Here is a 22,813-nt window from a genome sequence, read left to right on the forward strand (position 1 = left end):
GATCGCGATCTCTGCCCGTGAGGGAACGAGTTGAACCCTTTGCCCACCGGCCTGGTTGATAATAACTGCTGGAGATGAGCGTTCTGGATTGAATCTGCTTCTGCACGGGCTGGCTGTGTGGCGCCAGAACCTTCTGTCTGCACCGGACTCTGAAGAGGATTCAACCACGCTTTTTGCCCAGCGTTTTGCAGCAGTTGCTGTAAAAGGAATGAACCACTTTCTGAACGGACTTCTGGTTATCAGCTCCACTCTGAGGTGATAATTTTCTGCATTTCTCGCTGATTGTTGATGATTATCTTCGCGTGAGTAATCTGTACCACTACTGAGGGATAATAAATGAGGTAATTTTAACTGTAAACCATGTCTAATTGTTACAATACATAAAGGTTGATACTTTTGTCGTTCCTCGATTTTGTCTACCATGCTACCATGAGGTTGGCTGTTCGATTCTCGGTTCAATTTTCGCGGTTTGGAAATTTTCCTGACTTTCTGGGCATTAAGTATCATCGTGTTAGCCTCCATGATATTCGAACACTAATCTGTGAGGGGCAATGTCCTAGTAGGAGTTATAATGTCAACAAAGAAGAAAACAACACATCAAGCGCAATTCAGTGAACCAAATGATGAACCATCCTGAAAAGTAATTCAAGTATTCACCAGTAGAGGTAATCAACATAACTTCATCTGTAGTAGTTTGCTATTCAGTACATTGACCCTAGCATGTTGTGTCTTTGATGTACCTTTAACTACAAATCAATGGTTCGATGTTTCTCACATTTTTCTCATATTAAATAAACCTCCATGAGTCGATATTGAAGGACCATCGACTCATGGAATATCGATGATGGAATAGAAATCCTTGGCAAGCTGTTTAAGGACACAGAGTATCAGAAAATATTTTTTAATATGGATATTTGCTTCCATGTAGTCGATATCAGTACATGACATCATGGAGGTTTGACTGTAAACTTCCAAAGTTAAGCACCTGCTTAAACGTTGATTTGATAAAATATTGTCCAGAGCAACAGGGCATCAAATGGAATCAAGCCTATCAAGAAATTTAAAAAAGTTTTTCCTACTAATTTGAGACACATGATGTCTTTCTGCTCCATTTCTAATGAGAAAAAAGCAGCGTTTTTATTCAGATATTTCTTAAACTTAAGTGAGCCCTTTAGATTGAGATACCTCCTATTTATACCATTCGAGATATGGCTTATATCAACTCTCAAATGGTCCTTATTCTCAATCAGTTCTGGCTTCAAGTAAATTCTCCAAAAACAACCAGTGGAAAATCTCTGAAATTCTGCGAAATCGCTTTAGAAAAAAACCGCTGTATTTTTAAGAAATTCTGTTATCATCGCTAGAGCCCGATAATCTTCCTGATTATTTTTTTTGTTAATTCAAGCATTCTTGCAGATTTTTAGTCATTCCTGCGATAACAAGAAAATCTGCAGGCAGTTCTCCAAAAAATTCTTTATAATTTTCGATTTTTTTTTTTTATTGTCTTATTTTCGAATTTTAAATATTGCAGAATTTCTTTAGGCTGAAATGACAATCGCTGTGAAACTCATGTGAATATGTACATTTGCGGAAGATATTGATTTGAAAAATGTATTGGAGGTAACCACTTTCCCTTCGATGGGACTCGAACCCACGACCTTAGTACGCTAGAAGCTTTAACCGACTAAGCTAAAGGATCTCGGCCTTCGCAGCCTAGCGGCTCGAGATTCTCAAATTGGCGCAATCCATTAGTCGAGTAAAAACATGTGTATAGTACACGTTCACATTAGAGGAGCGTGAGTATTTAGAATGTCTGGCGGCTACACATTCCTCATCAGCATCGAAGGAAAGTGGTTACCTCATACATTTTCAAATCAATATCTTCAACATAATGTACTTATTCACCATGAGTTTCCAACATTGTAAATATGTCCAAGCGGTGGTTCATTAACTTTGATGAACTGTGAAATGTATAAAAGGAATTTATGCAAGGATTCTCATAGGGTCCTTGTGAGAAATTGCTTCAGGAGGTTTCTTCGTTTTCTGTTGGTAATCCTGTAAAATACCATTTAAGTTATCCGAAAATATCGTAAAAATCCTAGAGAAATAACTTTTGAGAATCATCTTCTAATTTTGAACGTCATTCTGTGGAAGCACCTATTAAAACGAGGATCTGCATCAAACCAAAGAACATTCTCGTGTTTGTGTGTGTCATATTCTATCCTCCATAACATTTGTTTAAAGAATGCTAAGAGTACAACACATGTATTCAAAGCGTTTGGAATATCCGAAAATATTATTAAAAGCTAAAAGTAAGTTTGTGATCTCAAAACATTTGCCAATGAAAATGAAGCCCATGTACCGTGGATAATCATATTCGGACACACTCAAACTTGACGCTCAATTCGTATGGAAATTTTCTGATATATTATCGAAATGACTCCAAACTGTCAAGGACTAATAGTTTTAGCTCATTAGTATAGTTACCCAATATGACATGTTAAAACAATGCGACGAAATTATTTAAAGACAGCCTGAGCAGTGAAAATGGTTTACATTTATTCTTCCCGGTACTATGTAATCAGGTGTCCGAAGTATGAATCTTTGTGGCGAAATATGAATCCAACCCCACCCGTGTCCGAAATTTTGGAAACAAAAGTCGAACATTTCCATAAATTGCAAACATTCTTCGCAAATTCTGCACAAATTGAATACGTAGTTCAAAGAAACTAAACTTAGAAAGACATAAAACTGCCCGTATCCTTTAGGATAGTGTTTAATGCATGTCGAATACCCATTACTATGGATAAATAATCTTCCAATAACTTCTTCAAGCTTCACGTCATTAGTACTGGAAGATCCAGAGTCACCGAAATCACGTAAATCAAGGAAATATTTGTTCTAGTAACTTGTCATCAGGTCAATCTTACGTGAAAAGTATAGTGGATGAAAACCACATTTATTTTTAGGTAAAATGACGTGAAGATTTTTCAGAGTGAGAAGGTTTTCAAGTAGAAAACAAAATACGTACCGTTTTGACTCAAATCCCAAACATGACTCATATTCCGAACACTGGCTTTAGCCCTCAAACCAAAACAATAATAGATTTTTCTTACTGAGGGTGAATATTACAAACTAATTCAAACTCTTATTGAGAAAACTGACGAATAAAGCCATAATGACCATTTAAAAGCGATTGTTTGAATATCAGTCATGTTCAGAATTTGAATCAAAATATCTGTTGAGTGTTGATACAAGGGTAGAGATGGGAGAATAGTGAAGTCTTTTGACTTGTTGCGAAATTGAAATAGGGTAACGGCTCAAACCTTGGCCCATTATGCTGGTTGAGCACATTTATCGTTATAAATCTTTATATTGCATTTTGCCAGAATTATTCCACCAGCGGCTTGCTTACATTTGGTTTTGACGCCAAATAGCAAAAACGACGATGAACGTCCGCAATATCTCATTAAAACCAGCGAAAGTCTCGAGAGAAATGAACAAAATGTTGGCATCCTTGTCCCTATCAAGTGGATAATTTTTCAGCCCACTTGGACGAGTGATTGTGATTTCGAACAAGAGATAAAGATGGGTTGTGTTTATAGTACCAGTCATTTTGTTTGTTGAAAAAGGCATGCAAACAAACAGAGAAAATCAAAACATCTTATTGTACGTGAATTTTATTGGTTGTATGTAAATACTACCACATTGATTGAGAGTGCGTTTCACATTCAATACACGCACGCCAGACATGCTAACGAAAATACTTATATGAATCATTTATTTCCCAAATATTCACCATATTTGTGCGAAGAAGTTTAGAAAATGAAATCAGATTAAAACTACAAAAAAGGCTACATGTTCCAGCCCCCATTTTGTGCCTTCAAACAAATTGCATACGAATTATTCTGCCGCATAATTTTGAGATTTTAGCTAGTTGAAACCATGGCAGTTGTGTTGCCTGCTCCTGCGATACTCTCAAAGAAACTTTTTCCAAAAACGTAAACAATGCTTTTGGGGATGATGCAACGCACTACTAAGAAAGCAATTGTAAAACTTATTCAAGGCAATTTCTTCATGTACTGTGCATAAACAGTTATAACTGTGCCAATACCTGATATTATTACACATTATTCATAAATACAATTATTGGATGCTTGTTTTAACTCTGCCTGCATTGAAGTTTCATGATTGGTACGTGCGTTTGATTCCACCTCTCTATATCGATTAGCTGGAATCCTCTAAAACTCTCACATGTTTCAACTTCCGAGTTGAGAGAATACTTTTCGGTATCATTTTACAGATCAAAATATCTTTTGCAAGTAATAAATCTAAATTGATGAAGATATTTGTCAAGGCATTGACTTGAAATTATTCCCATGAAATCATGAAATGACGTTGAAAGTTTATCTAATGAAACACTGATCCATTGTATCTCTTCCATTATTAAATGAGAAATGGATTCTGCGAAAGATGATAAAACTAAATATGCTTACACTCAGTGACGGGATGTCATATCGATGTCATGGGACTAATCTTGTTATAATTTTCTCACAAGTATTTATAATTATGTTTTCTATAAACATGTAGCCAAAGAACTCGAAAACCTTTATTACAGGTATTTCTCTAATATGATATTGGCAGGCGGAGAGCCGAATTAGTGTCAAATGACATTAATGTCTGATTCCGTGACATTTTTAAATCTCGCTCTCATGGCTCACACTTTGTATAGAACAATTATCTGTTTGACAAAGTTCTAGGACCCTTTAAGTACTACATGTTAATCAAACAGAATCGTAAATGACTTTTGAAAAAGCGTTTGAAATTAGTAATACTGCCATGACATTTTTTTACATTTCCCATCACTGCTTACAATTTGAATAATTTATTGCGAACTTATGAAGAAAATGTATCGAACCAGGTTGATGCTTGAACTGCTTTTGCTTGAATCGTGTTTGAGGCCAAGGTAGGCAATTATTTTTGGTATGTTCTGTGAATGAAAGCGATTATATCGTGATTCGAGAAGAGCATCATGAGGGATCACAAACTACATGATGTTTAGGTGGGAGGTACTTGTCTGAGCGTTAAGGACTTTAAATTATATACCATACATGAAGCATTACTTGAGGCTTGGGTGAGTTTAGCTGTATGACATTTGCGAATGAAATTTAACCGCTGAGTGGATTAACTGTTTTACAAAAATTTTAGCAACCTAATCGCAAGCATCGGATATTCTATCTGCAGCTTGGTTATTTTCTCCAGTACGGGTTATTGGAGAATTTGATTTTAGAGTTTCACCTATACTAACGTAGTGCTAAATCGAATAGCTGCCACCATTTGCCCCATGTGGTTCTATAAAAGTTTTGGTTAATTATGTCGCTATACTAATGGAAATTGTGAGATAAAAATGATAGCTAACATAGTGTGGTTGTTATCCATTCATCTGATGTGCGAAGGTATGTTCATTCAGAAAATCTTTTATTGGGCAAAAACTGTAGAACAGCCAGCCTATAAGTCAGCAAACATCATGCTAAAAACGAGTCAAAGTGATTTTCACGCAAGATAATTGCTTTTAATAGTTTAAGAAGTGTATAAATCTAGAGTTATGAAGCAGATATATGTTTGATACATCTTTCTAAAGAACCAATGATTAATATCTCCCACAAATCGACGTATTATCGCTGAAATATTGATATATTTTGCGTGATGAGCCAATGTTACATCCAGAACATTACGCTGACCTATTTGTGTTTGATGCCAAATGTCTCAGAAATGCATGAATCGTCAAGATATATACAACAGAAAAATTCAAAAATTAACTTATGAGATCTGGTTGAAATTGTAAAGAATTTGGCATCAAAGAGAAAAAAGTCCCAAAAATTTGTCAAGTCCCAAAAAGTTCGAGATAACACCAGATCAGTGAGCTGACTTAACTTCAACTGCTAAAAAGTTTAAAAAAAGACTTTGAAGTTTTCTCTTTTGACTATAAAGTATTCAATTATGACTTCAAAGTATTCTTCGTGGGAGAATGGGACTACACAAAAAAGGAATAAATATTATGCACAATTATGACTTATTTTATTCAAAATGATTAACTTTATGCATGAAAACAGGAAAATGTGTAAAACTTATCCTTTTATGATCAAATTTACTCCTTTGTGGGTATCCCATTCTCCGCAAAGAGTGTATTTCGCGAAAAGAGTATATCAATGTGCGTGTAGGGGAGATCAGCGCTGCGTAAAGCGTTACTTATAGTTGTCTATTCACACCTGTGATCTCATGCAACGAAAATAGTAAGTCATATTTGCGTGCATAAGATCAGCGGAGATAAAGAGACAAATAGTGGACGCAGGCTGATCTGTTTTCGCATTTTTAAGACATTTGTCAAAGAAAAAATCGATTTCGAGTCCCAAAACTTATTTTTTAAATATAATACCAGATCTCGACGTTTCATGCATTACGCATATTTGGATAAAAATTTACTCACTCTTTTGGGAAACATCCGATCTGGAAGTCCATTCGATTATTGTAGGAATATGCGACATTTTGTTGGATGTTCTTTCTTGACCGAATTAAATACGTCCGTGGGTTGTTTGCAGAGGAGAATCATAAAAGGTCCGAATACAAAGTTGGGGAGCATCCCCATCAATAAGAAAGTAATCCAAAGGTGCGCGGAGTCCCCATTCACCGGGGGTTTAACTTGCCTACCCCCTTTCGCGGAGTCCATCTGAAGAACTGTAGAGGCTGCCACCACGCAGCTCCGTAAATTCAAAGGACCACATCCGGTTGGAATGACATACCCAACCAACAGATTGTCTACCGGTCCGAACCGACATACGATTCTCACAAATGTTAGGGGACCCCATTCGGACACCCTGCGGTCAATGGCGTCCGTAATTCGGTTGAACATACCTGTTCCAAATACCAATCAGAGAGGCGATGGAGTCCCCAACAGCATTAGAGATCCCCTGGACAACGCAGCCAGAATTATGGGCCTTGTTACAGTTTAGTTTAGTGAGGTAACATCAGCACGCACGTACCATTATAGTACTCGAAACGAGAACAAAAATGTAATCATCAAACGGTAGTCCACGTCGAACGTCAACTGCCAACTCAAATGCACCCTTGATCAACGAACGAGCTATGTCGATACGACGATTCGCATCCGTCAATGATAAGGGCGAGAAAACGTAAAGAAAGAAACCGTCAAGTCAACCCATTACATCACCACTACTACAATTATCCGTCAGAGGCAGAAACGCATCGTCGTATCGACATTTGAGTCGTTCATTGTCCGCAGGGGAAGGGGTCGCCCACGATTGTGCGTGATAGTGCCAGTGTTAAATCCACTGTCTCGGCGCAGTGAAAAGGGCACGCCGACGCCATTGAAAAATCCCCTGGCAACTATTTGCAGCGTTTCGAATCGGAAAATCAACTGATTGATTGGACACGTGGCCTGGTACTGAAAATAAGTGGCCTCGCACCTCTGGTATCACGGATAGGACGCGACACTTTCCGCTGACGACCGCACTATAGCATGCAACGAAACGGAATTGGCAACTACGGAAATAAGTGCCAGTAGCATCGTGCACTCGGCGAGTAACGGGTTTCCGCATCAATCCGAACGGTTGGTCAAAAGGTCGCGCAGTGTCTAATTGATGAGACGGAAAAATACCCCGAAAGGGTGTTTTTGACAGCTGCAGCCCGGATTCGATTAGCGGTGAGGCCTGCCAGAAGCGGACCGTAACGAGGCAGTGATCTCCACGAGAGCAGGAAGGCAAACCGGACAGTCCGGGAAGCGGGCATCGACGGGCGGTCATTCAGTCCGGTGCTGTGAAGGAGCCCAACGAGACCAGAGGGAATTCGAGGTTGTTCTCGCGCCACGACCACGCGCGGCGAGCGCAAGGCGGATGGATCGTTTCCGCCAACCGACGAGCCGAAGAATCGGCCACTGTGTCATGTTGCACCGCCGACATGGCGTGGCGGCGTAGGTTTAGCGTGTGCCCGGTACCGTGAGTAAAATCCCTGTCTTGATAAAGAAAATGCATCTTGGTTCGCAACCACCATTTGCTAGGGAAAGCATAGGGACATAAAATGCGTTTTCATACTGATGTAAGCTAAAATCATGTTTCTCACTCATTTGCGCCATCTTTCCTTGGGGTTAGTTATGTATTCCGTCGTTTGTAGTACTCTCTCACGATGGAATTCAACAGCCTATTTGCGTCCATAGGGGACCTGTATCGTCGCATCTAAATTTAAACTGCGTTTATTGGCTTCCGGGTCAAAACCGTGTAGGACCGTAATCCGAGACTTTGGGCCTTCCTTGGTATTACACGTGTGCTCTCTAAACCGATCTAATCCATTGATTGACTTGCATAGACCAGATTTTCAAACGTGCAAGTATTTCCTAAACATTTCACCGCCCTTATTACTAATTCGATTCCAAATGCTAAACTCATTCTGAACCACTTGTTTCTGAATAATCTTTTGATTGGTTGACCGGCCTGATTTCGCACAATGTACGATTTACAATTGCTGAGTTACCACGCGGGTAACCACCACAGGGGCGCGCTGCTGCGGCTGTTGTTGTGCACTTGGACTTGCTGCTGTTGCACCTGAATTTGCGTGGTTGCTGAGTGATCGCGGGAGGCGTCACGTCACCGAGGCGGCTGCTGGCTGCCACGTTGTGCTGGAAGCAGTGGAACCACTTGCAACAGGACAGCGCCAGCAGCCACTTGGTGATGATTTTCTGACCGACCTTCGCGGCTATGGTGTTTGTTGCTGGGTTTGCTCCTTCAGAGAAATAAGAGGAAAACACAAATGTAAGTTTGAAGGCCAAGTCGTTCCTCTCGCCAGCGGCTTTCTTGGCTGGAACGATACATCGCCGTTTAGTCAACTTTAGAACTCTTCCAACGCCAGGTGCTGCGCTGAGAACATGCAGTTTTCGTCGGCGGTTTGAACTGAGCTGCTGTCCCGGGTTCAGACCACGTACGCTAACTTTTCCATCTGGGTCTCCGATTGATTTGAATGATATTTGCTGAATAATTGTGCCGTCAGCATTTTTGACGATTATTCGTCGCTGAACGATTGTTTGCTTGAGGGTGGACCATCCGTCGATTGGCCTAGATAAGAAAAAATGTCAAAATCAATTGAACTATAAATTATTCAAATATAACAATTCAAACTGTTTGAGTTCCATCGCACGTTTCTGATTGTGACTGTTGTTGTATCCGAGTTGCTGTTCCATTTTTCCGTGATCTCCTCTCGAGAGGCTTTACTGGAAATGACCGCTGATGTGTGTTACCTGATGAGGCATTGTTGTGCTAACACTGCCGTTGTTGTGGAGTCGAGAATTGGATGATTCACCAGACGATGTAGGTGTCGGACGAGTAACAGGAAGCTTCCTGGTACTGTGCGTGACATGTTGGGCCTGTGCCAGCATCTTTCTTGCTTTTCTCCGTATAGCTTGATTTCACAGCTCAGCTTGTCTTCATCGATCCACTCTTCGCTGACTGGTCGGTTCTTTGTGTGAGATTCGCGTGTTCGCTTCGAAACCCGAACGGATGGATTACCTCTGAATATCGGAAATAATAAAAGTTAACATTTGACAAAAGAATGTGATTTGAAAGCGAATCATTACTCACGAACAGTAGCTCAGATCCAGGAATGACACTTTCTGACGCGCGTCATTACTCTCGTTGAAGATTCCGCGTACCGATGTTTGAGAATTTCAGTGACATAATCTCTGACTCAGCCTGTTATTGCAGAAACGTTAAATTCGATACTTTATAAGCAACTTCATGATCTACCTGATGTTTCTCTCGCTTGACCGGTTCTCCATGTCGTCCCACCAGTATGTCCATAAGATGCGCAACTGCAGACCAACAGCAGACAACTCAAATTGAGCGTGCGATACAGCCAACATGTTTTGAACAATGGTCTGCACACGGATAAGGCCACACGGAGTTGTTGTTCTTTGCTCTGGTGAAACCTGCCACTGCCAAGCGACCTCCGTTGCGGGCCAATTTGAGCAGCTCATGTGGCAGAACCATAATCGAGGTAGTTTGTTTGCGCGTCCAGAAGTAATTGACCGCAGGATATTTTTTTACCGGACCGACAACAGTCGATTTACTTTCACTTTAACCTTCTCATCTTTCCTTCGCACCAGGGCTTTACGAAGATAAATCTTTCCTTTGTAGCACTGGCGGACAACGCGAATGCCATCATCGATGCAAGCTCTTGCTTCTGGTTCTTCCTTCTTTACGCAACGGATCAGTAGAGCAAATCCCATGATTTGGTTCCTTCTTGGTAAAACAACTACTCTCTTCTTTAACTGACCTCAGCTTCTTCAACAACATCATTGAAGAGCTATTTGCGACCGTCCCACGGGTGGAGCGTGGTTCATCGCAAGAATTTTCCGAGATAGGAATTGAGTTCTCGTTCAGCTTCAAACTATCATCTACCTTTTCGAGACATTTAAATCCGGCTCACCTTCCGTGCTGACAATTTCTTCCTTTACGACCATATCGGAGCATCCTCGGTCTTGATTTCAACCTCATTTTGTTATGTTGTTGTGTTCGTCTGGATTTTGGGAGCCGCCATAGTTTGGCAAGTTGTTCGTCATATTCAATCAGATGTGATGAGCACAGTCCCAATCATCGAGAATCGAGCGATACCGGGTCCGTGAGTTGGCAGCATGGAGTCGAAATTTTCCGCCTTATTCTCGGTCAGTTTCTGCTCAAGGATTGACTTTACACCGGCCGTTGGGGTGGCTTGGAGGATTGTAGTCTTGAGCGCGCCTAGGCGGCGACAGTTCATCTTTGATGGATTGTTTTGGGCATAAAGGCGAATAATATGACCATTTCGCAATCTGAGTAGCACTTGCTCTGCTGGACCAGAGATTTACTTTTGGTATTTGGAACGTAGAGGAAGGATTTTTCAATCAAAGATTCTAACTGTTCACCGTTCAATGCATGCCAATTACCTGGATTTGCTTGATCAACTTTTTTAAATTGTCAAACTCTTTTACACTCAACGATTTCATGTTAGCAAAATTGACCGAATTGTTGATCTGACAGTTGGGGCAAATGTACTCATCAATGTACTCAGCTTCACTCTGCAGGATTCCCACGCAACGCCCGTGGAACCAGTCCTGGCATTTATCACAGCATATGTAGAATCTGTAGCAAGAAAACTTGTTGATAGGTTTGCTGATGCATAAGAACGTACACAAGTAACTTACTGGGATTCGTCGTACGGTTGCTTGCATAGACAATACAATTCTTGTGTCTCCCGAGCATGCTTGCACTCACTACACACGAACTCGTCAATCTCCTTCGACTGCTCTTCGGAGATTCCCACGCAGTCCCCGTGGAACCAATTATGGCACAGGTCACAACCAACGTAGAACCTAACGAATTTGTTAAATAATTAGTTTATTCGTGTGAGGACACAATCTGACAGATCTTACTTGGTGTCGTCGTACGGCGTTCGACAGAGGCATAAAATTTTCTCTTTCTTTCTGGATCCTTTCTTGGCACTCGATTTGGACGGCTTCTCTGCCTTGCTCGAGCCTTGTGCATGCTTTGCTGTTGTTTTCTGATTCTCCTTCGAGGCGGATGCCGATGATCTGTAATATGATTCATTTTGAATTACTGTTTGCATTCTTTCGTTTTACTTTTGGGTACGATAAGTTCAACAGTAGCAAATTAACACAAACTTAATTCATCTCTACGGAAAGAGTGTACAATCCAACAATATGCATATCTATAATGACGTACCTCTTCTTACTTTGGGCACCTTTCTCGGCGGGCGTCGATGCAGTCGCCGCCGCCGAATGTTGCTTCCCACTGTGTTCCTGCTTAGCCTGTTGCTGTTCCGATTTGCACCTTGCTGCTAGTTCAGCGGACAGCTCCTTCTGAATTTGTACCTGTAATTCCCGTTCGAGATGAGATCGCTTCTTGAGAATGTCTTTCTTCAGTTGTTCTTTGTGGCGGTTCAGTTGAGCCTGGGAAAATGTATATCCTGCGTAACAAATTCCACCATTTATACACCCATATACATACCTGCAACTTGTTCTGCCGCTGTTGTTGCTGCAACAAAGCTTGCTGCTGTTTGCGCTTCTCGTTGCTCCTGCGAGCAGCTTCCGAGCGAGCATTGGGAATAGGAGTAGCCGTGCTTTCCGGAACTGACATCTCCTTCGCCGCCGCACACTCAGCACTAACAGAAGCTAACACTGCCGCAGCTGCTGCAGCAGCAGCTGCCGCGGTAGAATCATTTTGAGAGATCGTCCGCTTCTTAGCGGAACTGGGTGCATCACCATCCTGGAAGCACCCTGGTGAACTTTTCGCTCGACAGAACTAAGAGAGCTACCACCGGATTTGGTTGGTCGTCGCTTCGGTGTATCCATCATCCATTCATCATCATCGTCCTCGCCACGGTGGGGTCGCTTCTTTGACTTGACTGGTGTGCTGTGATGATGTTCTCTGTTCGAACTCAAGTTGCTGTAATTGTGCTGAAGGGCGATGGCTGCGGATCGATCATCCGTTTTCATTTGCTTTTCTTGATACCGCTGCAGGTTAAGCAATTTTTCCTCTATTTCTGGGTTAAGGTTCTCTTGCTTCAAGGCGTTTTTGATTGCTGAAATAAAAGATTAACACATGTAGTGTAAACTTCTGAGACCAATCAACGAAGAAACTTACTTTGTTGAATGTAATCCGGCGTCAATACAAACGAGTCATCCTTTCCGTCGATTATTTTAGGATCCCCTTCGGGCACATTTTCGTCCTTCACGGTTTCAGCTTCCTCTGTCAGTGGTTGGTTCGGCTGCTCCGATTGATGCTCCTCCACATGCATCGGTTGTGCTTGCGGGCATGGTAGCAGCTGCTGCGGTTGTATCCGTATCACATTTTGCTTACTCAGGTTACTTGCGAGAACTTTCTGCAACTCTTTCTTAACCATCGGATTAATGGCCGAATTGTTACTTCCGTTGATAACAATGTTGGACAAAATTTGGGGCTTGCTATCATTACTGCTGGTGCTGGCTGCCGTTTTTATGGTAGTTGTTAGTGAACCCGAAACAGGAAGTTCTGAATCCTCCATGGTTGGCGTTGTCGTTGTAACCGTTGAATCGGCCTATAGGGCACAAATACAAACGTTGAGTTATTCGGTATTGTATTAGGCTAGGCAAGCTGTGGTGTAGAAGTTACTATTAACTCAGTCTATATCGACAACCAAATCCCTCTGGTGAATTTGGGGTGATAAAATAGGAAATGTGATAAAATCGAAAAAAAAATATTTTCAAAACATTTCGGAATGGCTATCTAAATCAGACGTATTATACGGGGTAAAACAAGGTCTTGCAGCTTCGTGCAGTGAACTTATCCACCTTTGCACGATTCCCTTGAAAGTTCTACGATTTGTGTCGATCGCCCGTACCGAACCGAGATATTGAATTGATTCGCTTTATGGACAATTTTCTTCCATTGTGCAGTGGATGGCAGATTTTAATACAGTTTTGCATAAGAACCTTACACTCTAAATAATCATCACGTCATATTCACGTGAAAAATCACGTAACTGAACTGTCTTGAACAAACGACGATTGTTACGTGACGTTGGTAATGTTCACCTGAAATTCACGTAACTTTTTACTAAAAATCTTGGTGAATATGTTTGTATGTACTCGTAAACAACTTAAGTGAGATTGTGTTAGTGTGATTGCAGCTTCGGCATTTACGGAAAACCAGCATTGTAAACAATCTTCACGTCAGATTTACCTGAAAACAAACGTGGTTATCATCCACCATACTTTTCACGTGGAAGTGACTTGACAATCACGTAAGAATGAATGATACATAACCTAAACATAGTTAGGCTTCGCAGAGGTAAAGGATATTTTAGGTGCAACTAGGCGAGAATTTTCCGAACCTTCAGTTCCTTCCTTGGAAAAAAATATCAACGGAAGTCGCATGAAATTTAGAAGATTCGTAGAAAAGTGATTTGGAAGAAGTTTAAGCTGTATGAAGTCTAGAACTACAGTTTTTCGGCAGCGTTAGCATAAAAAATTTATTTCAGATTTCAACGTCCAAGGATGGACTACCTTTTGATTGGTTCAACATCGGAAATAGCAGCAATGTTTGTGAAAGAATCTAGTTTCAACATTGCTGTCCAAATCTGATAAATTTCATTCGACATTCGTTGATTTGTTCTCCAACAGTGTTTTAGCGATAACTCCGAAGTGCAATTGCCGAATGACAGCATTCCTTGTCTAATATTAAAGACATCATTTTGCATCAAATGCATTTCAACGCATCAAGCGCATCAGCAACGCGAAGAGGTTTCCTATTTACGGCTGCTGGCAGTTACTAACTTATTTTGCATTCATTAAAAAAAAACAATTTTGTAATATATTTCAAAGCATACCTGATATCATGTAGCTTTCACTAAAAGTTCACGTAACCAGTACGTAGCAATCACGTAAGGTTCACCTGATCAAACACGTAACTACTTTCAAACTTCACGTCATTAGTACTGGAAAATCCAGTCAGATTCACCTGATAAATCACGTAACTCACCGAAGCTAAGTTTTGTTCAGGTTACATGCCATTCAGGTCACTCTTACGTGAAAAGTGTGGTGGATGAGAACCACATTTGTTTTCAGGTAAACATGACGTGAAGATTTTTCAGAGTGTACAGAAACTGTATAATAATTTCACAGACAAACAGACATAACACTCATGAAATTGTCATCGTTGACTGATTTACTGGCCATTTTAAATAATAATTAGTTGGCCAATCGGTCACTAGTGGCGTGCGCATCGGATTTGCTCTAGTTTGACGTTGCTCGCTAACGCCATCTGGTTCGTGATTTGCCCAACTAATTGAAAACAACAGATGTTGTTAGTGTTTGTGTACGACGATGAATTTGATGAGTGAATGTTCAATGTGTTATGTCTGTTTGTCTGTGATAATTTGGAATATACTATTCTCTATAGCTAGCCTTGGAATATAAACGAAAATCGTGCCTATCAGATGAGTGTTTGCAGTGAGCAAATGATGAATTATGATGAACAGTGCATATAAAAGGCTGGATACTTAATTTATTCTTTCAGAGAAATTTCTGATTAGCAAGCTTATACTGCACTGAATGCGTGAAAACTCTGCTCAATATTTTCGAACCACCAAAACACTAATAAAATTATAATTTATGATTTGTATCTAGTAGAGTTGGTTTATAAGTTGAGAAAAAAAGCGAAAAAGGTAAGTTCCTATCAAACATTGGAAGCTGATAGAGCGTTCATTCAACCATAAATAGCTTTCTTCGTGTCTGAATGGCCTTGTGCATGTCTGAATGGCTGTATACGCCGAGAATTATAATCGATCCTAGCAGTAATATGCACTTGTTTCAAACGTTAAGCTATGCAAGAGCCATTATTAGTCAATCCACTGGAGTGACACTGGAGTTGAAATCTGGATAATCTTGTTGATCGTATGATCTCGCACAGCCGACGGATCTTTCAATTATCAGCACTATCAACTATTGATGGCAGTTTAGAGAACCACCATGGTTGGCGCGTAAATTACCCAATGCCGGCACGGGGGGTAGTGACGAGAAATTACAATATAAGACTCTTTTATGACGTCTAATAATTAGAATTAGTTGAGCATAAATCCTTCAACAAAGATTCAGTGGAGGGCAAGTCTGATGCCATCTGCCGAAGTATATCCAGCTCCACTAACTTTACTAAATTTGTTGCGGTTAAAACGTTCAAAGTTTATTTTTGTCCAAAACGGGTGCTTCATACCGTTCAATGCGCGCATTTTTCAGAACTTATGCAAAAAAGGACAAGCACCTGCTTAGCCGTGCGGTAAGACGCGCTATAGCATCATCAACGTGCACTGCCCACACGAAGGGAGATCCGACGACGAGAAAGAAGCGTTATATGCGCAGCTGGAGCAGACATACGATGGATGCCCACTGCGGGACGTAAAAATCGTCATCGGTGACATGAACGCTCAGGTAGTAAGGAAGGAAATGTATAGACCGGTCATCGGACCGGATAGTCTGCATCCCGTATCGAACGACAACGGCCAACGATGCATAAACTTTGCAGCCTTCCGCGGAATGGTAGTCCGAAGCACTTTCTTCCCCCGTAAGAATATCCACAAGGCCACATGGAAATCACCCAATCAAGTAACGGAAAACCAAATCGACCACGTTCTAATCGACGGTAAATTCTTCTCCGACATCACGAACGTACGCACTTACCGCAGTGCGAATATTGAATCCGACCACTACCTCGTTGCAGTATGCCTGCGCTCAAAACTCTCGACGGTGATCAACACGCGTCGGAGTCGTCCGCCACGGCTAAACATTGGGCGGCTACAAGACGGTAGACTAGCCCAAGACTACGCGCAGCAGAAAAACAACAAATCCTGGTGTTGACCAACTACCAGGAGAGCTGTTTAAACACGGTGGTGAGGCACTGGCTAGAGCGCTGCACTGGGTCATTACCAATGTTTGAGAGGATGAGGTTCTGCCGCAGGAGTGGATGGAAGGTGTCGTGTGTCCCATCTACAAAAAGGGCGATAAGCTGAATTGTAGCAACTACCGCGCAATCACATTGCTGAACGCCGCCTACAAGGTACTCTCCCAAATTTTATGCCGCCGACTAACACCAATTGCAAGAGAGTTCGTGGGGCAGTACCAGGCCGGATTTATGGGTGAACGCTCTACCACAGACCAGGTGTTCGCCATACGTCAGGTATTGCAGAAATGCCGTGAATTCAACGTGCCCACACATCATCTATTTATCGACATCAAAGCCGCATATGATACAATCGATCGGGACCAGCTATGACAGCTAATGCACGAAAACGGATTTCCGGATAAACTGATACGGTTGATCAAGGCGACGATGGATCGGGTGATGTGCGTAGTTCGAGTTTCAGGGACATTCTCGAGTCCCTTCGAAACGCGTAGAGGGTTACGGCAAGGTGATGGTCTATCGTGTCTGCTATTCAACATCGCTTTTGAGGGAGTAATACGAAAGGCAGGGATTGACACGAGTGGTACGATTTTCACGAAGTCCGTCCAGTTATTTGGTTTCGCCGATGACATTGATATCATGGTACGCAACTTTGAGAGGATGGAGAAAGCCTACATCAGACTGAAAAGCGAAGCTAAACGGATTGGACTAGTCATCAACACGTCGAAGACGAAGTACATGATAGGAAGAGGCTCAAGAGAGGTCAATGTAAGCCACCCACCACGAGTTTCCATCGGTGGTGACGAAATCGAGGTGGTTGAAGAATTCGTGTACTTGGGCTCACTGGTGACCGCCGATAACGATACCAGCAGAGAAATTCGGAGACGCATAGTGGCTGGAAATCGTACGTACTTTGGACTCCGCAAGACGCTCCGATCGAATAGAGTTCGCCGCCGTACCAAACTGACTATCTACAAAACGCTTATTAGACCGGTAGTTCTCTACGGACACGAGACCTGGACGATGCTCGTGGAGGACCAACGCGCACTGGGAGTTTTCGAAAGGAAAGTGTTGCGTACCATCTATGGTGGGTTGCAGATGGCGGACGGTACGTGGAGGAGGCGAATGAACCACGAGTTGCATCAGCGGTTGGGAGAACCATCCATCGTTCACACCGCGAAAATCGGAAGACTGCGATGGGCCGGGCACGTAGCCAGAATGTCGGACAGTAATCCGAGAAAATGGTTCTCGACAACGATCCGACGAGAACAAGAAGGCGAGGTGCACAGCGGGCAAGGTGGATCGATCAGGTGGAGGACGATTTGCGGACCCTCCGCAGACTGCGTGGTTGGCGAAGTGCAGCCATGGATCGAGCTGAACGGAGAAGACTTTTATGTGCAGCACAGGCCACTCCGGCCTTAGTCTGATAATAAATAAAATTTTCTTCGACTTTTTCAAGTCCGGTCACATCGCACTAGGTCCAAATCTACCGACACTTCGTGAAACCAGCCTAGGATAGATTGTCGCAGGAACCATCAGTACATCAGGAGATTCAAGTGCAAATGCTTTTCATTCCAATGTTGCAACCATTGAAGATGTTGAGGATCTGATGCACAGATTCTGGAAACTCGAAGAAGTGCCAACCGCTTCCAGTCGCTCAGCCGAAGAGCAGTCTTGTGAGGACCATTTCTTGTCAACGTATAAGCGTAATTCTTCCGGAAGATTTGTAGCGCAGCTTCCATTAAAGCAGAATTTGGTCCAACTTGACGACTGTCGCGCTTTAGCACTCAAACAATTCCTGATGTTGGAAAAGCGGTTCAAGCGTGATCACATCTTACAAAGTCAATATATTGATTTTCTTCCTGAGTATGAGTCACTTGGGCACTGCCATCAAGTTGATGAAGCCAACGACCCTCCACATCAAGCCAAGTACTACCTACCGCACCACGCAGTTCTAAGCCCTATGAAGTCTAGTACAAAATGTCGAGTGGTTTTTGATGCTAGTGCGAAGTCGGAACCTACGAAACTGTCTTTGAACGAGGTTCTACAGATAGGTCCTGTCGTACAGAGTGACTTATACTCGATCATGCTGCGCTTCCGGAAATACTCGTATGCTTTTTCCGCTGATATATAGAAAATGTTTCGTCAAGTGCTCATTGCGCCGGAGGACCAACGATTTCTGCGAATCTTTTGGCCACAGAACCCATCACAACCGCTAAGAGTATTGGAGCTAAATACGGTTATATATGGAACAGCTTCGGCTCCGTACCAAGCAACGTGCTGTCTCATGCAACTAGCTGAGGATGAAGCTTTTGATTTCCCTGTCGCTTCTCCGATTGTGAGGGAAGATTTCTACGTCGAAGACGTATTATCCGGCGCCGATACGTTGGATGAGCTCAGCGAATGTCACTCCCAATTGAAGGCTCTGCTAGCTCGCGGTGGCTTCCAATTACACAAGTGGTATTCGAATTCTGAGGATTTCTGCAACATATACCACCGCATGAACGGGAAAAACAGATGTCTTTGCATGAATCTGGAGTGAACGATGTCATCAAGGTGCTAGGATTGCTTTGGGATCCCAAAGCCGACAACTTTCTCATCGCCAGCACATCAACCCTACCACAACTATTGTCACAGTCAATCACGAAACGAACTGTGTGCTCTGAGGTTGCAAAACTATTTGATCCACTTGGACTACATCAGATCTCACATGGAACAATATACTCAAATATAACAGCTCACTAGCGCCGTATCTTGGAAGAAGTGCTCATTATATTGAGCACCGTTTTGCAGTCCTGGACATCCTGAACAATTTTGCCGATTACAACTTGGGTGTAGGTATGAGGGATCTCAAGCTACAGCAATATTTCAAATATGCAAGAATATTGCAAGTACACTAGCGCCGCCTATTTATAAATTTCCTAATTATTTATTCGGTCACATGAGAGTCCCATCCCACCAGACGACCTTTGCTAAAAACGTCATTTTTACAAATTTCAAATTTGTGCGATAAGAATATTTACAATGAGGAAAATTCCATAAATCGGAATTACTTGAGTAATCTAAAATAATGAATTCAAATATACCGCCACCTAGCGACCAAGCTCTAAACTAATCAATGCCTCATGTCAAAGCACACGCCTTCCTGCATAACCTTTTTGAAAAGGTGCAGTTCAAAATGGGTAGGATTTTCAGATATAAGTACAATAAGCATAAAAAATCACTGTTTTTGTACCCTTTTTTACGAAAACCCCTCCCCGCGATGTACCCGCCCACCTATAGTCAATCTTTGGTAATTACCTAAAAGATAATTAAATTATCTTTCGATTCAACTGCCCCATAAATCCAAAATTGGGGTCAATTTGACCTCAGAGCACAGACAACGCACAGACAAACAGACATAACACATTGAACATTTACTCACCAAATTCATCGTCGTTCAAACACTAACGACATCTGTTGATTTCAGTTAGTTGGGCAAATCACGAACCAGATGGCGGTAGTGAGCAAACGTCAAACTCGAGCAAAAACTATGCACGCGCCACGAGTGATCGATTGGTCAACTAATGATTATTTGAATTGACCAGTAAATCAGTAAACGATGGGAATTTGAGGAGTGTTATGTCTGTTTGTCTGTGGACAACGTAAGTACACTGTAGCGTGAAAAATGTACACTGTAGCGCATATTTTCAAGATTTTTCGAATTTGCACCTTGAATTTGCAGACAGATCTCGGCGAGTTTTACTAAATTACCAAAAATTAGGAGAATCGGTTGAAAACTAAAAAAAATGGCAGCCACTCAAAGTGGCCTGGGGTCATATTGACCCCAGAGCACAGACAAAAGGTTAAACATATGATTAATTTTGTATAGGCGGTTGGTGCAATTTGGCAAAACCCCGGCCAGTTATAAAATAGGATCACTGTCTTCGATCATAGGTCGGAAATTTTTTAAATTATTTGGAAAGCCGCAACCATTGCTGTGGCAATTTCATCATGATTTTACTTTTTCTTTTGATGACAGCGTTCTTTCTTCTCCTAGCGTAGGTACCGTGCTGTGCCCTTATTCCAATCAGCGCCTAATTCCGTTCACGCAAGACAAAATGATGAATAATAAAGAGTTTTTGTCTAAAAACAACAGAAAAATATCCTTGTACTTTTCTATGGTTATGTATGCATGAAATGAAATGAAAACCAGCGTCATTTTTAGCGATTAATATTGAAAATTTAAACAAAATTTGTTGGTCGTCACTACGAGCGCCATTTTGACTGTTTTCATTACTCCACTTGCTAAGAACGTCTGTCATAATATTTAAGCATTTTTAAGTGAAAATTTGCCCTGGATTTCAAGCACAGCAGCATAACAAGACAAAACAGGCAACATAATAGCGTATCACCAAATTGTTGCCTGTATTTTCCCGATAGAAAATGTTGAAAAGTGAAAAATATCTTGACCGGAATAAGGGTACATCTAAATCTACTCGTTCCTTATTCCGTTCATTGGGTTTAGAGGATGGATTCCGAAAATTCCGTGTTTGAGAATACAATCTGTGAGCAAGAAAAAGTACATCGTACATGAAGCCATATGAATGGTGAACATTTTAAATTCTATTCCGCGAGCAGGCAGACCGAAAAGAATTCCGTTAACGACTCTACTCGAGACCTTTTTCAACTCGTGCTGGGAAAATACATTTTTTCCAGGTAATGATTTAATGATGATTTATAAAGTGAATGCTGGACAATGTTAAGAAAGGGTTTCCGGAGAATACGGACAGTTTTAAGCAGTCCGTTCTTGTTTAAAAGCTTTATCCGGAAATTTCTTGGCGAATTTCTATTAAAAAACACTGCCAACTCTGAGCTGCAAATAAGATTATGCTTTACCGAAATCCTTTAATTCTTCGTAGAAGTAGGGTTATCCGGTACTTTAAAGAACCGGAACTTTAAAGAATATTCAAATTGAACGAAACAGTGATACAAACAATTCCAAACAAACAGAGACATTGTTTTGGAAGGTTCAGATCAGAATTAAAGGCCTAGTATCCAGGCTCTAGTCAAAACTACGTTGAGGATAAGATGTAAAACTCCGATAAGTCCTTTTCTGAGGTACCTAATGCAACTGGGCAGCTAGCATCAATGTTCATGTTGAATATATCTCGAATGGTACGTGAAACAAACGAAAAAACAATCAACTTGGCTATACTAGGGAAATATCATTCATTGTATTTTAAATTTGGAAGGAAATTACATTTTAAGCTTTTTATTTGCAATATTATAATAAATGAAAAGATGGATTTATGAGAAAAATGATGCCTGGTATTAGCATCTCCAATAAATTAAATGTTTTTCGGGTGATTGGAATTAGGAACACGAATGAACGGAATTAGGAACAATGCCATTTCAGATGATTGGAATTAGGACAACATAATTGGTCAATTTTGTTTTCACTAGTGGACCCTAAGTTTATGGATGCATCCCAACATATTTTATTTTCAATTGTATATAGAAAATGACACTATGTAGCGAAATTGCAGCTTCAAAATACTAAACGGCTATTTTTTAGAGCTTTTAGACATAGTGCATTGTCTTAGGTGAACGGAATAAGGGCACAGCACGGTATGTCCGTTCTTAGGTCTGGTCAATTACGATAACGAACTAAACTCTCTCAAGTTAAATAGAACGCTACCAGCAATCAGATGGTGATAATGGCTCCGGACCTGCGTGCTGAAGAGCGGTAGGCAGGGCTGATAGGGGTGATCGGGGCAATATGGGCCACCTAAGGAAATCGTTCCGAAAAGCGCGGAAAACCCCAAAAAAACGTCGTTTAAATGTAGTTGACTTATACTAGAGAATGTTACCTTTCATATAACGTCGATGAATGACGAAAAATGCGTTTGAAAATTGTTGGAATGCACTTTTGAAAATGTATTGATTTCAATGTGTGTTCCCGACTATACGGGGCAATATGAGCCACCATTTGGGGCAGTATGGGCCACCCATCCAAAACCTTTATTTAGGCGAAAAAAGTATCGTAATATGGAAGAATACGATATTTCTGCAAAAGTTGTGAGTATTCCACACCAAATAAAATTAAAAAATCGCACAACCGCGGACTGAAAAGATTTGTAACTCTTCACCGTTTGAACAGCCACATTTCAATTGGTCAATGGTCATTTTTTCTGTTTCAACCCCAGTAATGCGATGTTGTAATTTTTCCGTAATGAATCTGACATATATGATAATATTCTTGTATTTGACTACTGAAATTTGAACTTGTTCGCATTTTAAGGCCTGATATCTTGCTCGGTGCAGGTATGCCCATATTGCCC

The 22,813-nt window shown here is 41.4% G+C and overlaps 1 protein-coding gene across 1 annotated transcript in view; it reads right to left on the reverse strand.

Moving 5' to 3' along the window:
* Positions 1–22,813, reverse strand: part of LOC134209186 (nucleosome-remodeling factor subunit NURF301-like) — a 130,961-nt gene that overhangs the window by 57,547 nt on the left and 50,601 nt on the right. Inside the window, 7 exon segments of the mRNA XM_062685169.1 lie at positions 10,985–11,180; positions 11,243–11,410; positions 11,471–11,629; positions 11,781–12,007; positions 12,066–12,325; positions 12,328–12,639; positions 12,702–13,134. Of these exon segments, the coding sequence (XP_062541153.1) occupies positions 10,985–11,180; positions 11,243–11,410; positions 11,471–11,629; positions 11,781–12,007; positions 12,066–12,325; positions 12,328–12,639; positions 12,702–13,134 (1,755 nt within the window).

The sequence above is a fragment of the Armigeres subalbatus genome, chromosome 2 (assembly GCF_024139115.2).
Source record: "Armigeres subalbatus isolate Guangzhou_Male chromosome 2, GZ_Asu_2, whole genome shotgun sequence".
Lineage (NCBI taxonomy): Eukaryota > Metazoa > Arthropoda > Insecta > Diptera > Culicidae > Armigeres > Armigeres subalbatus.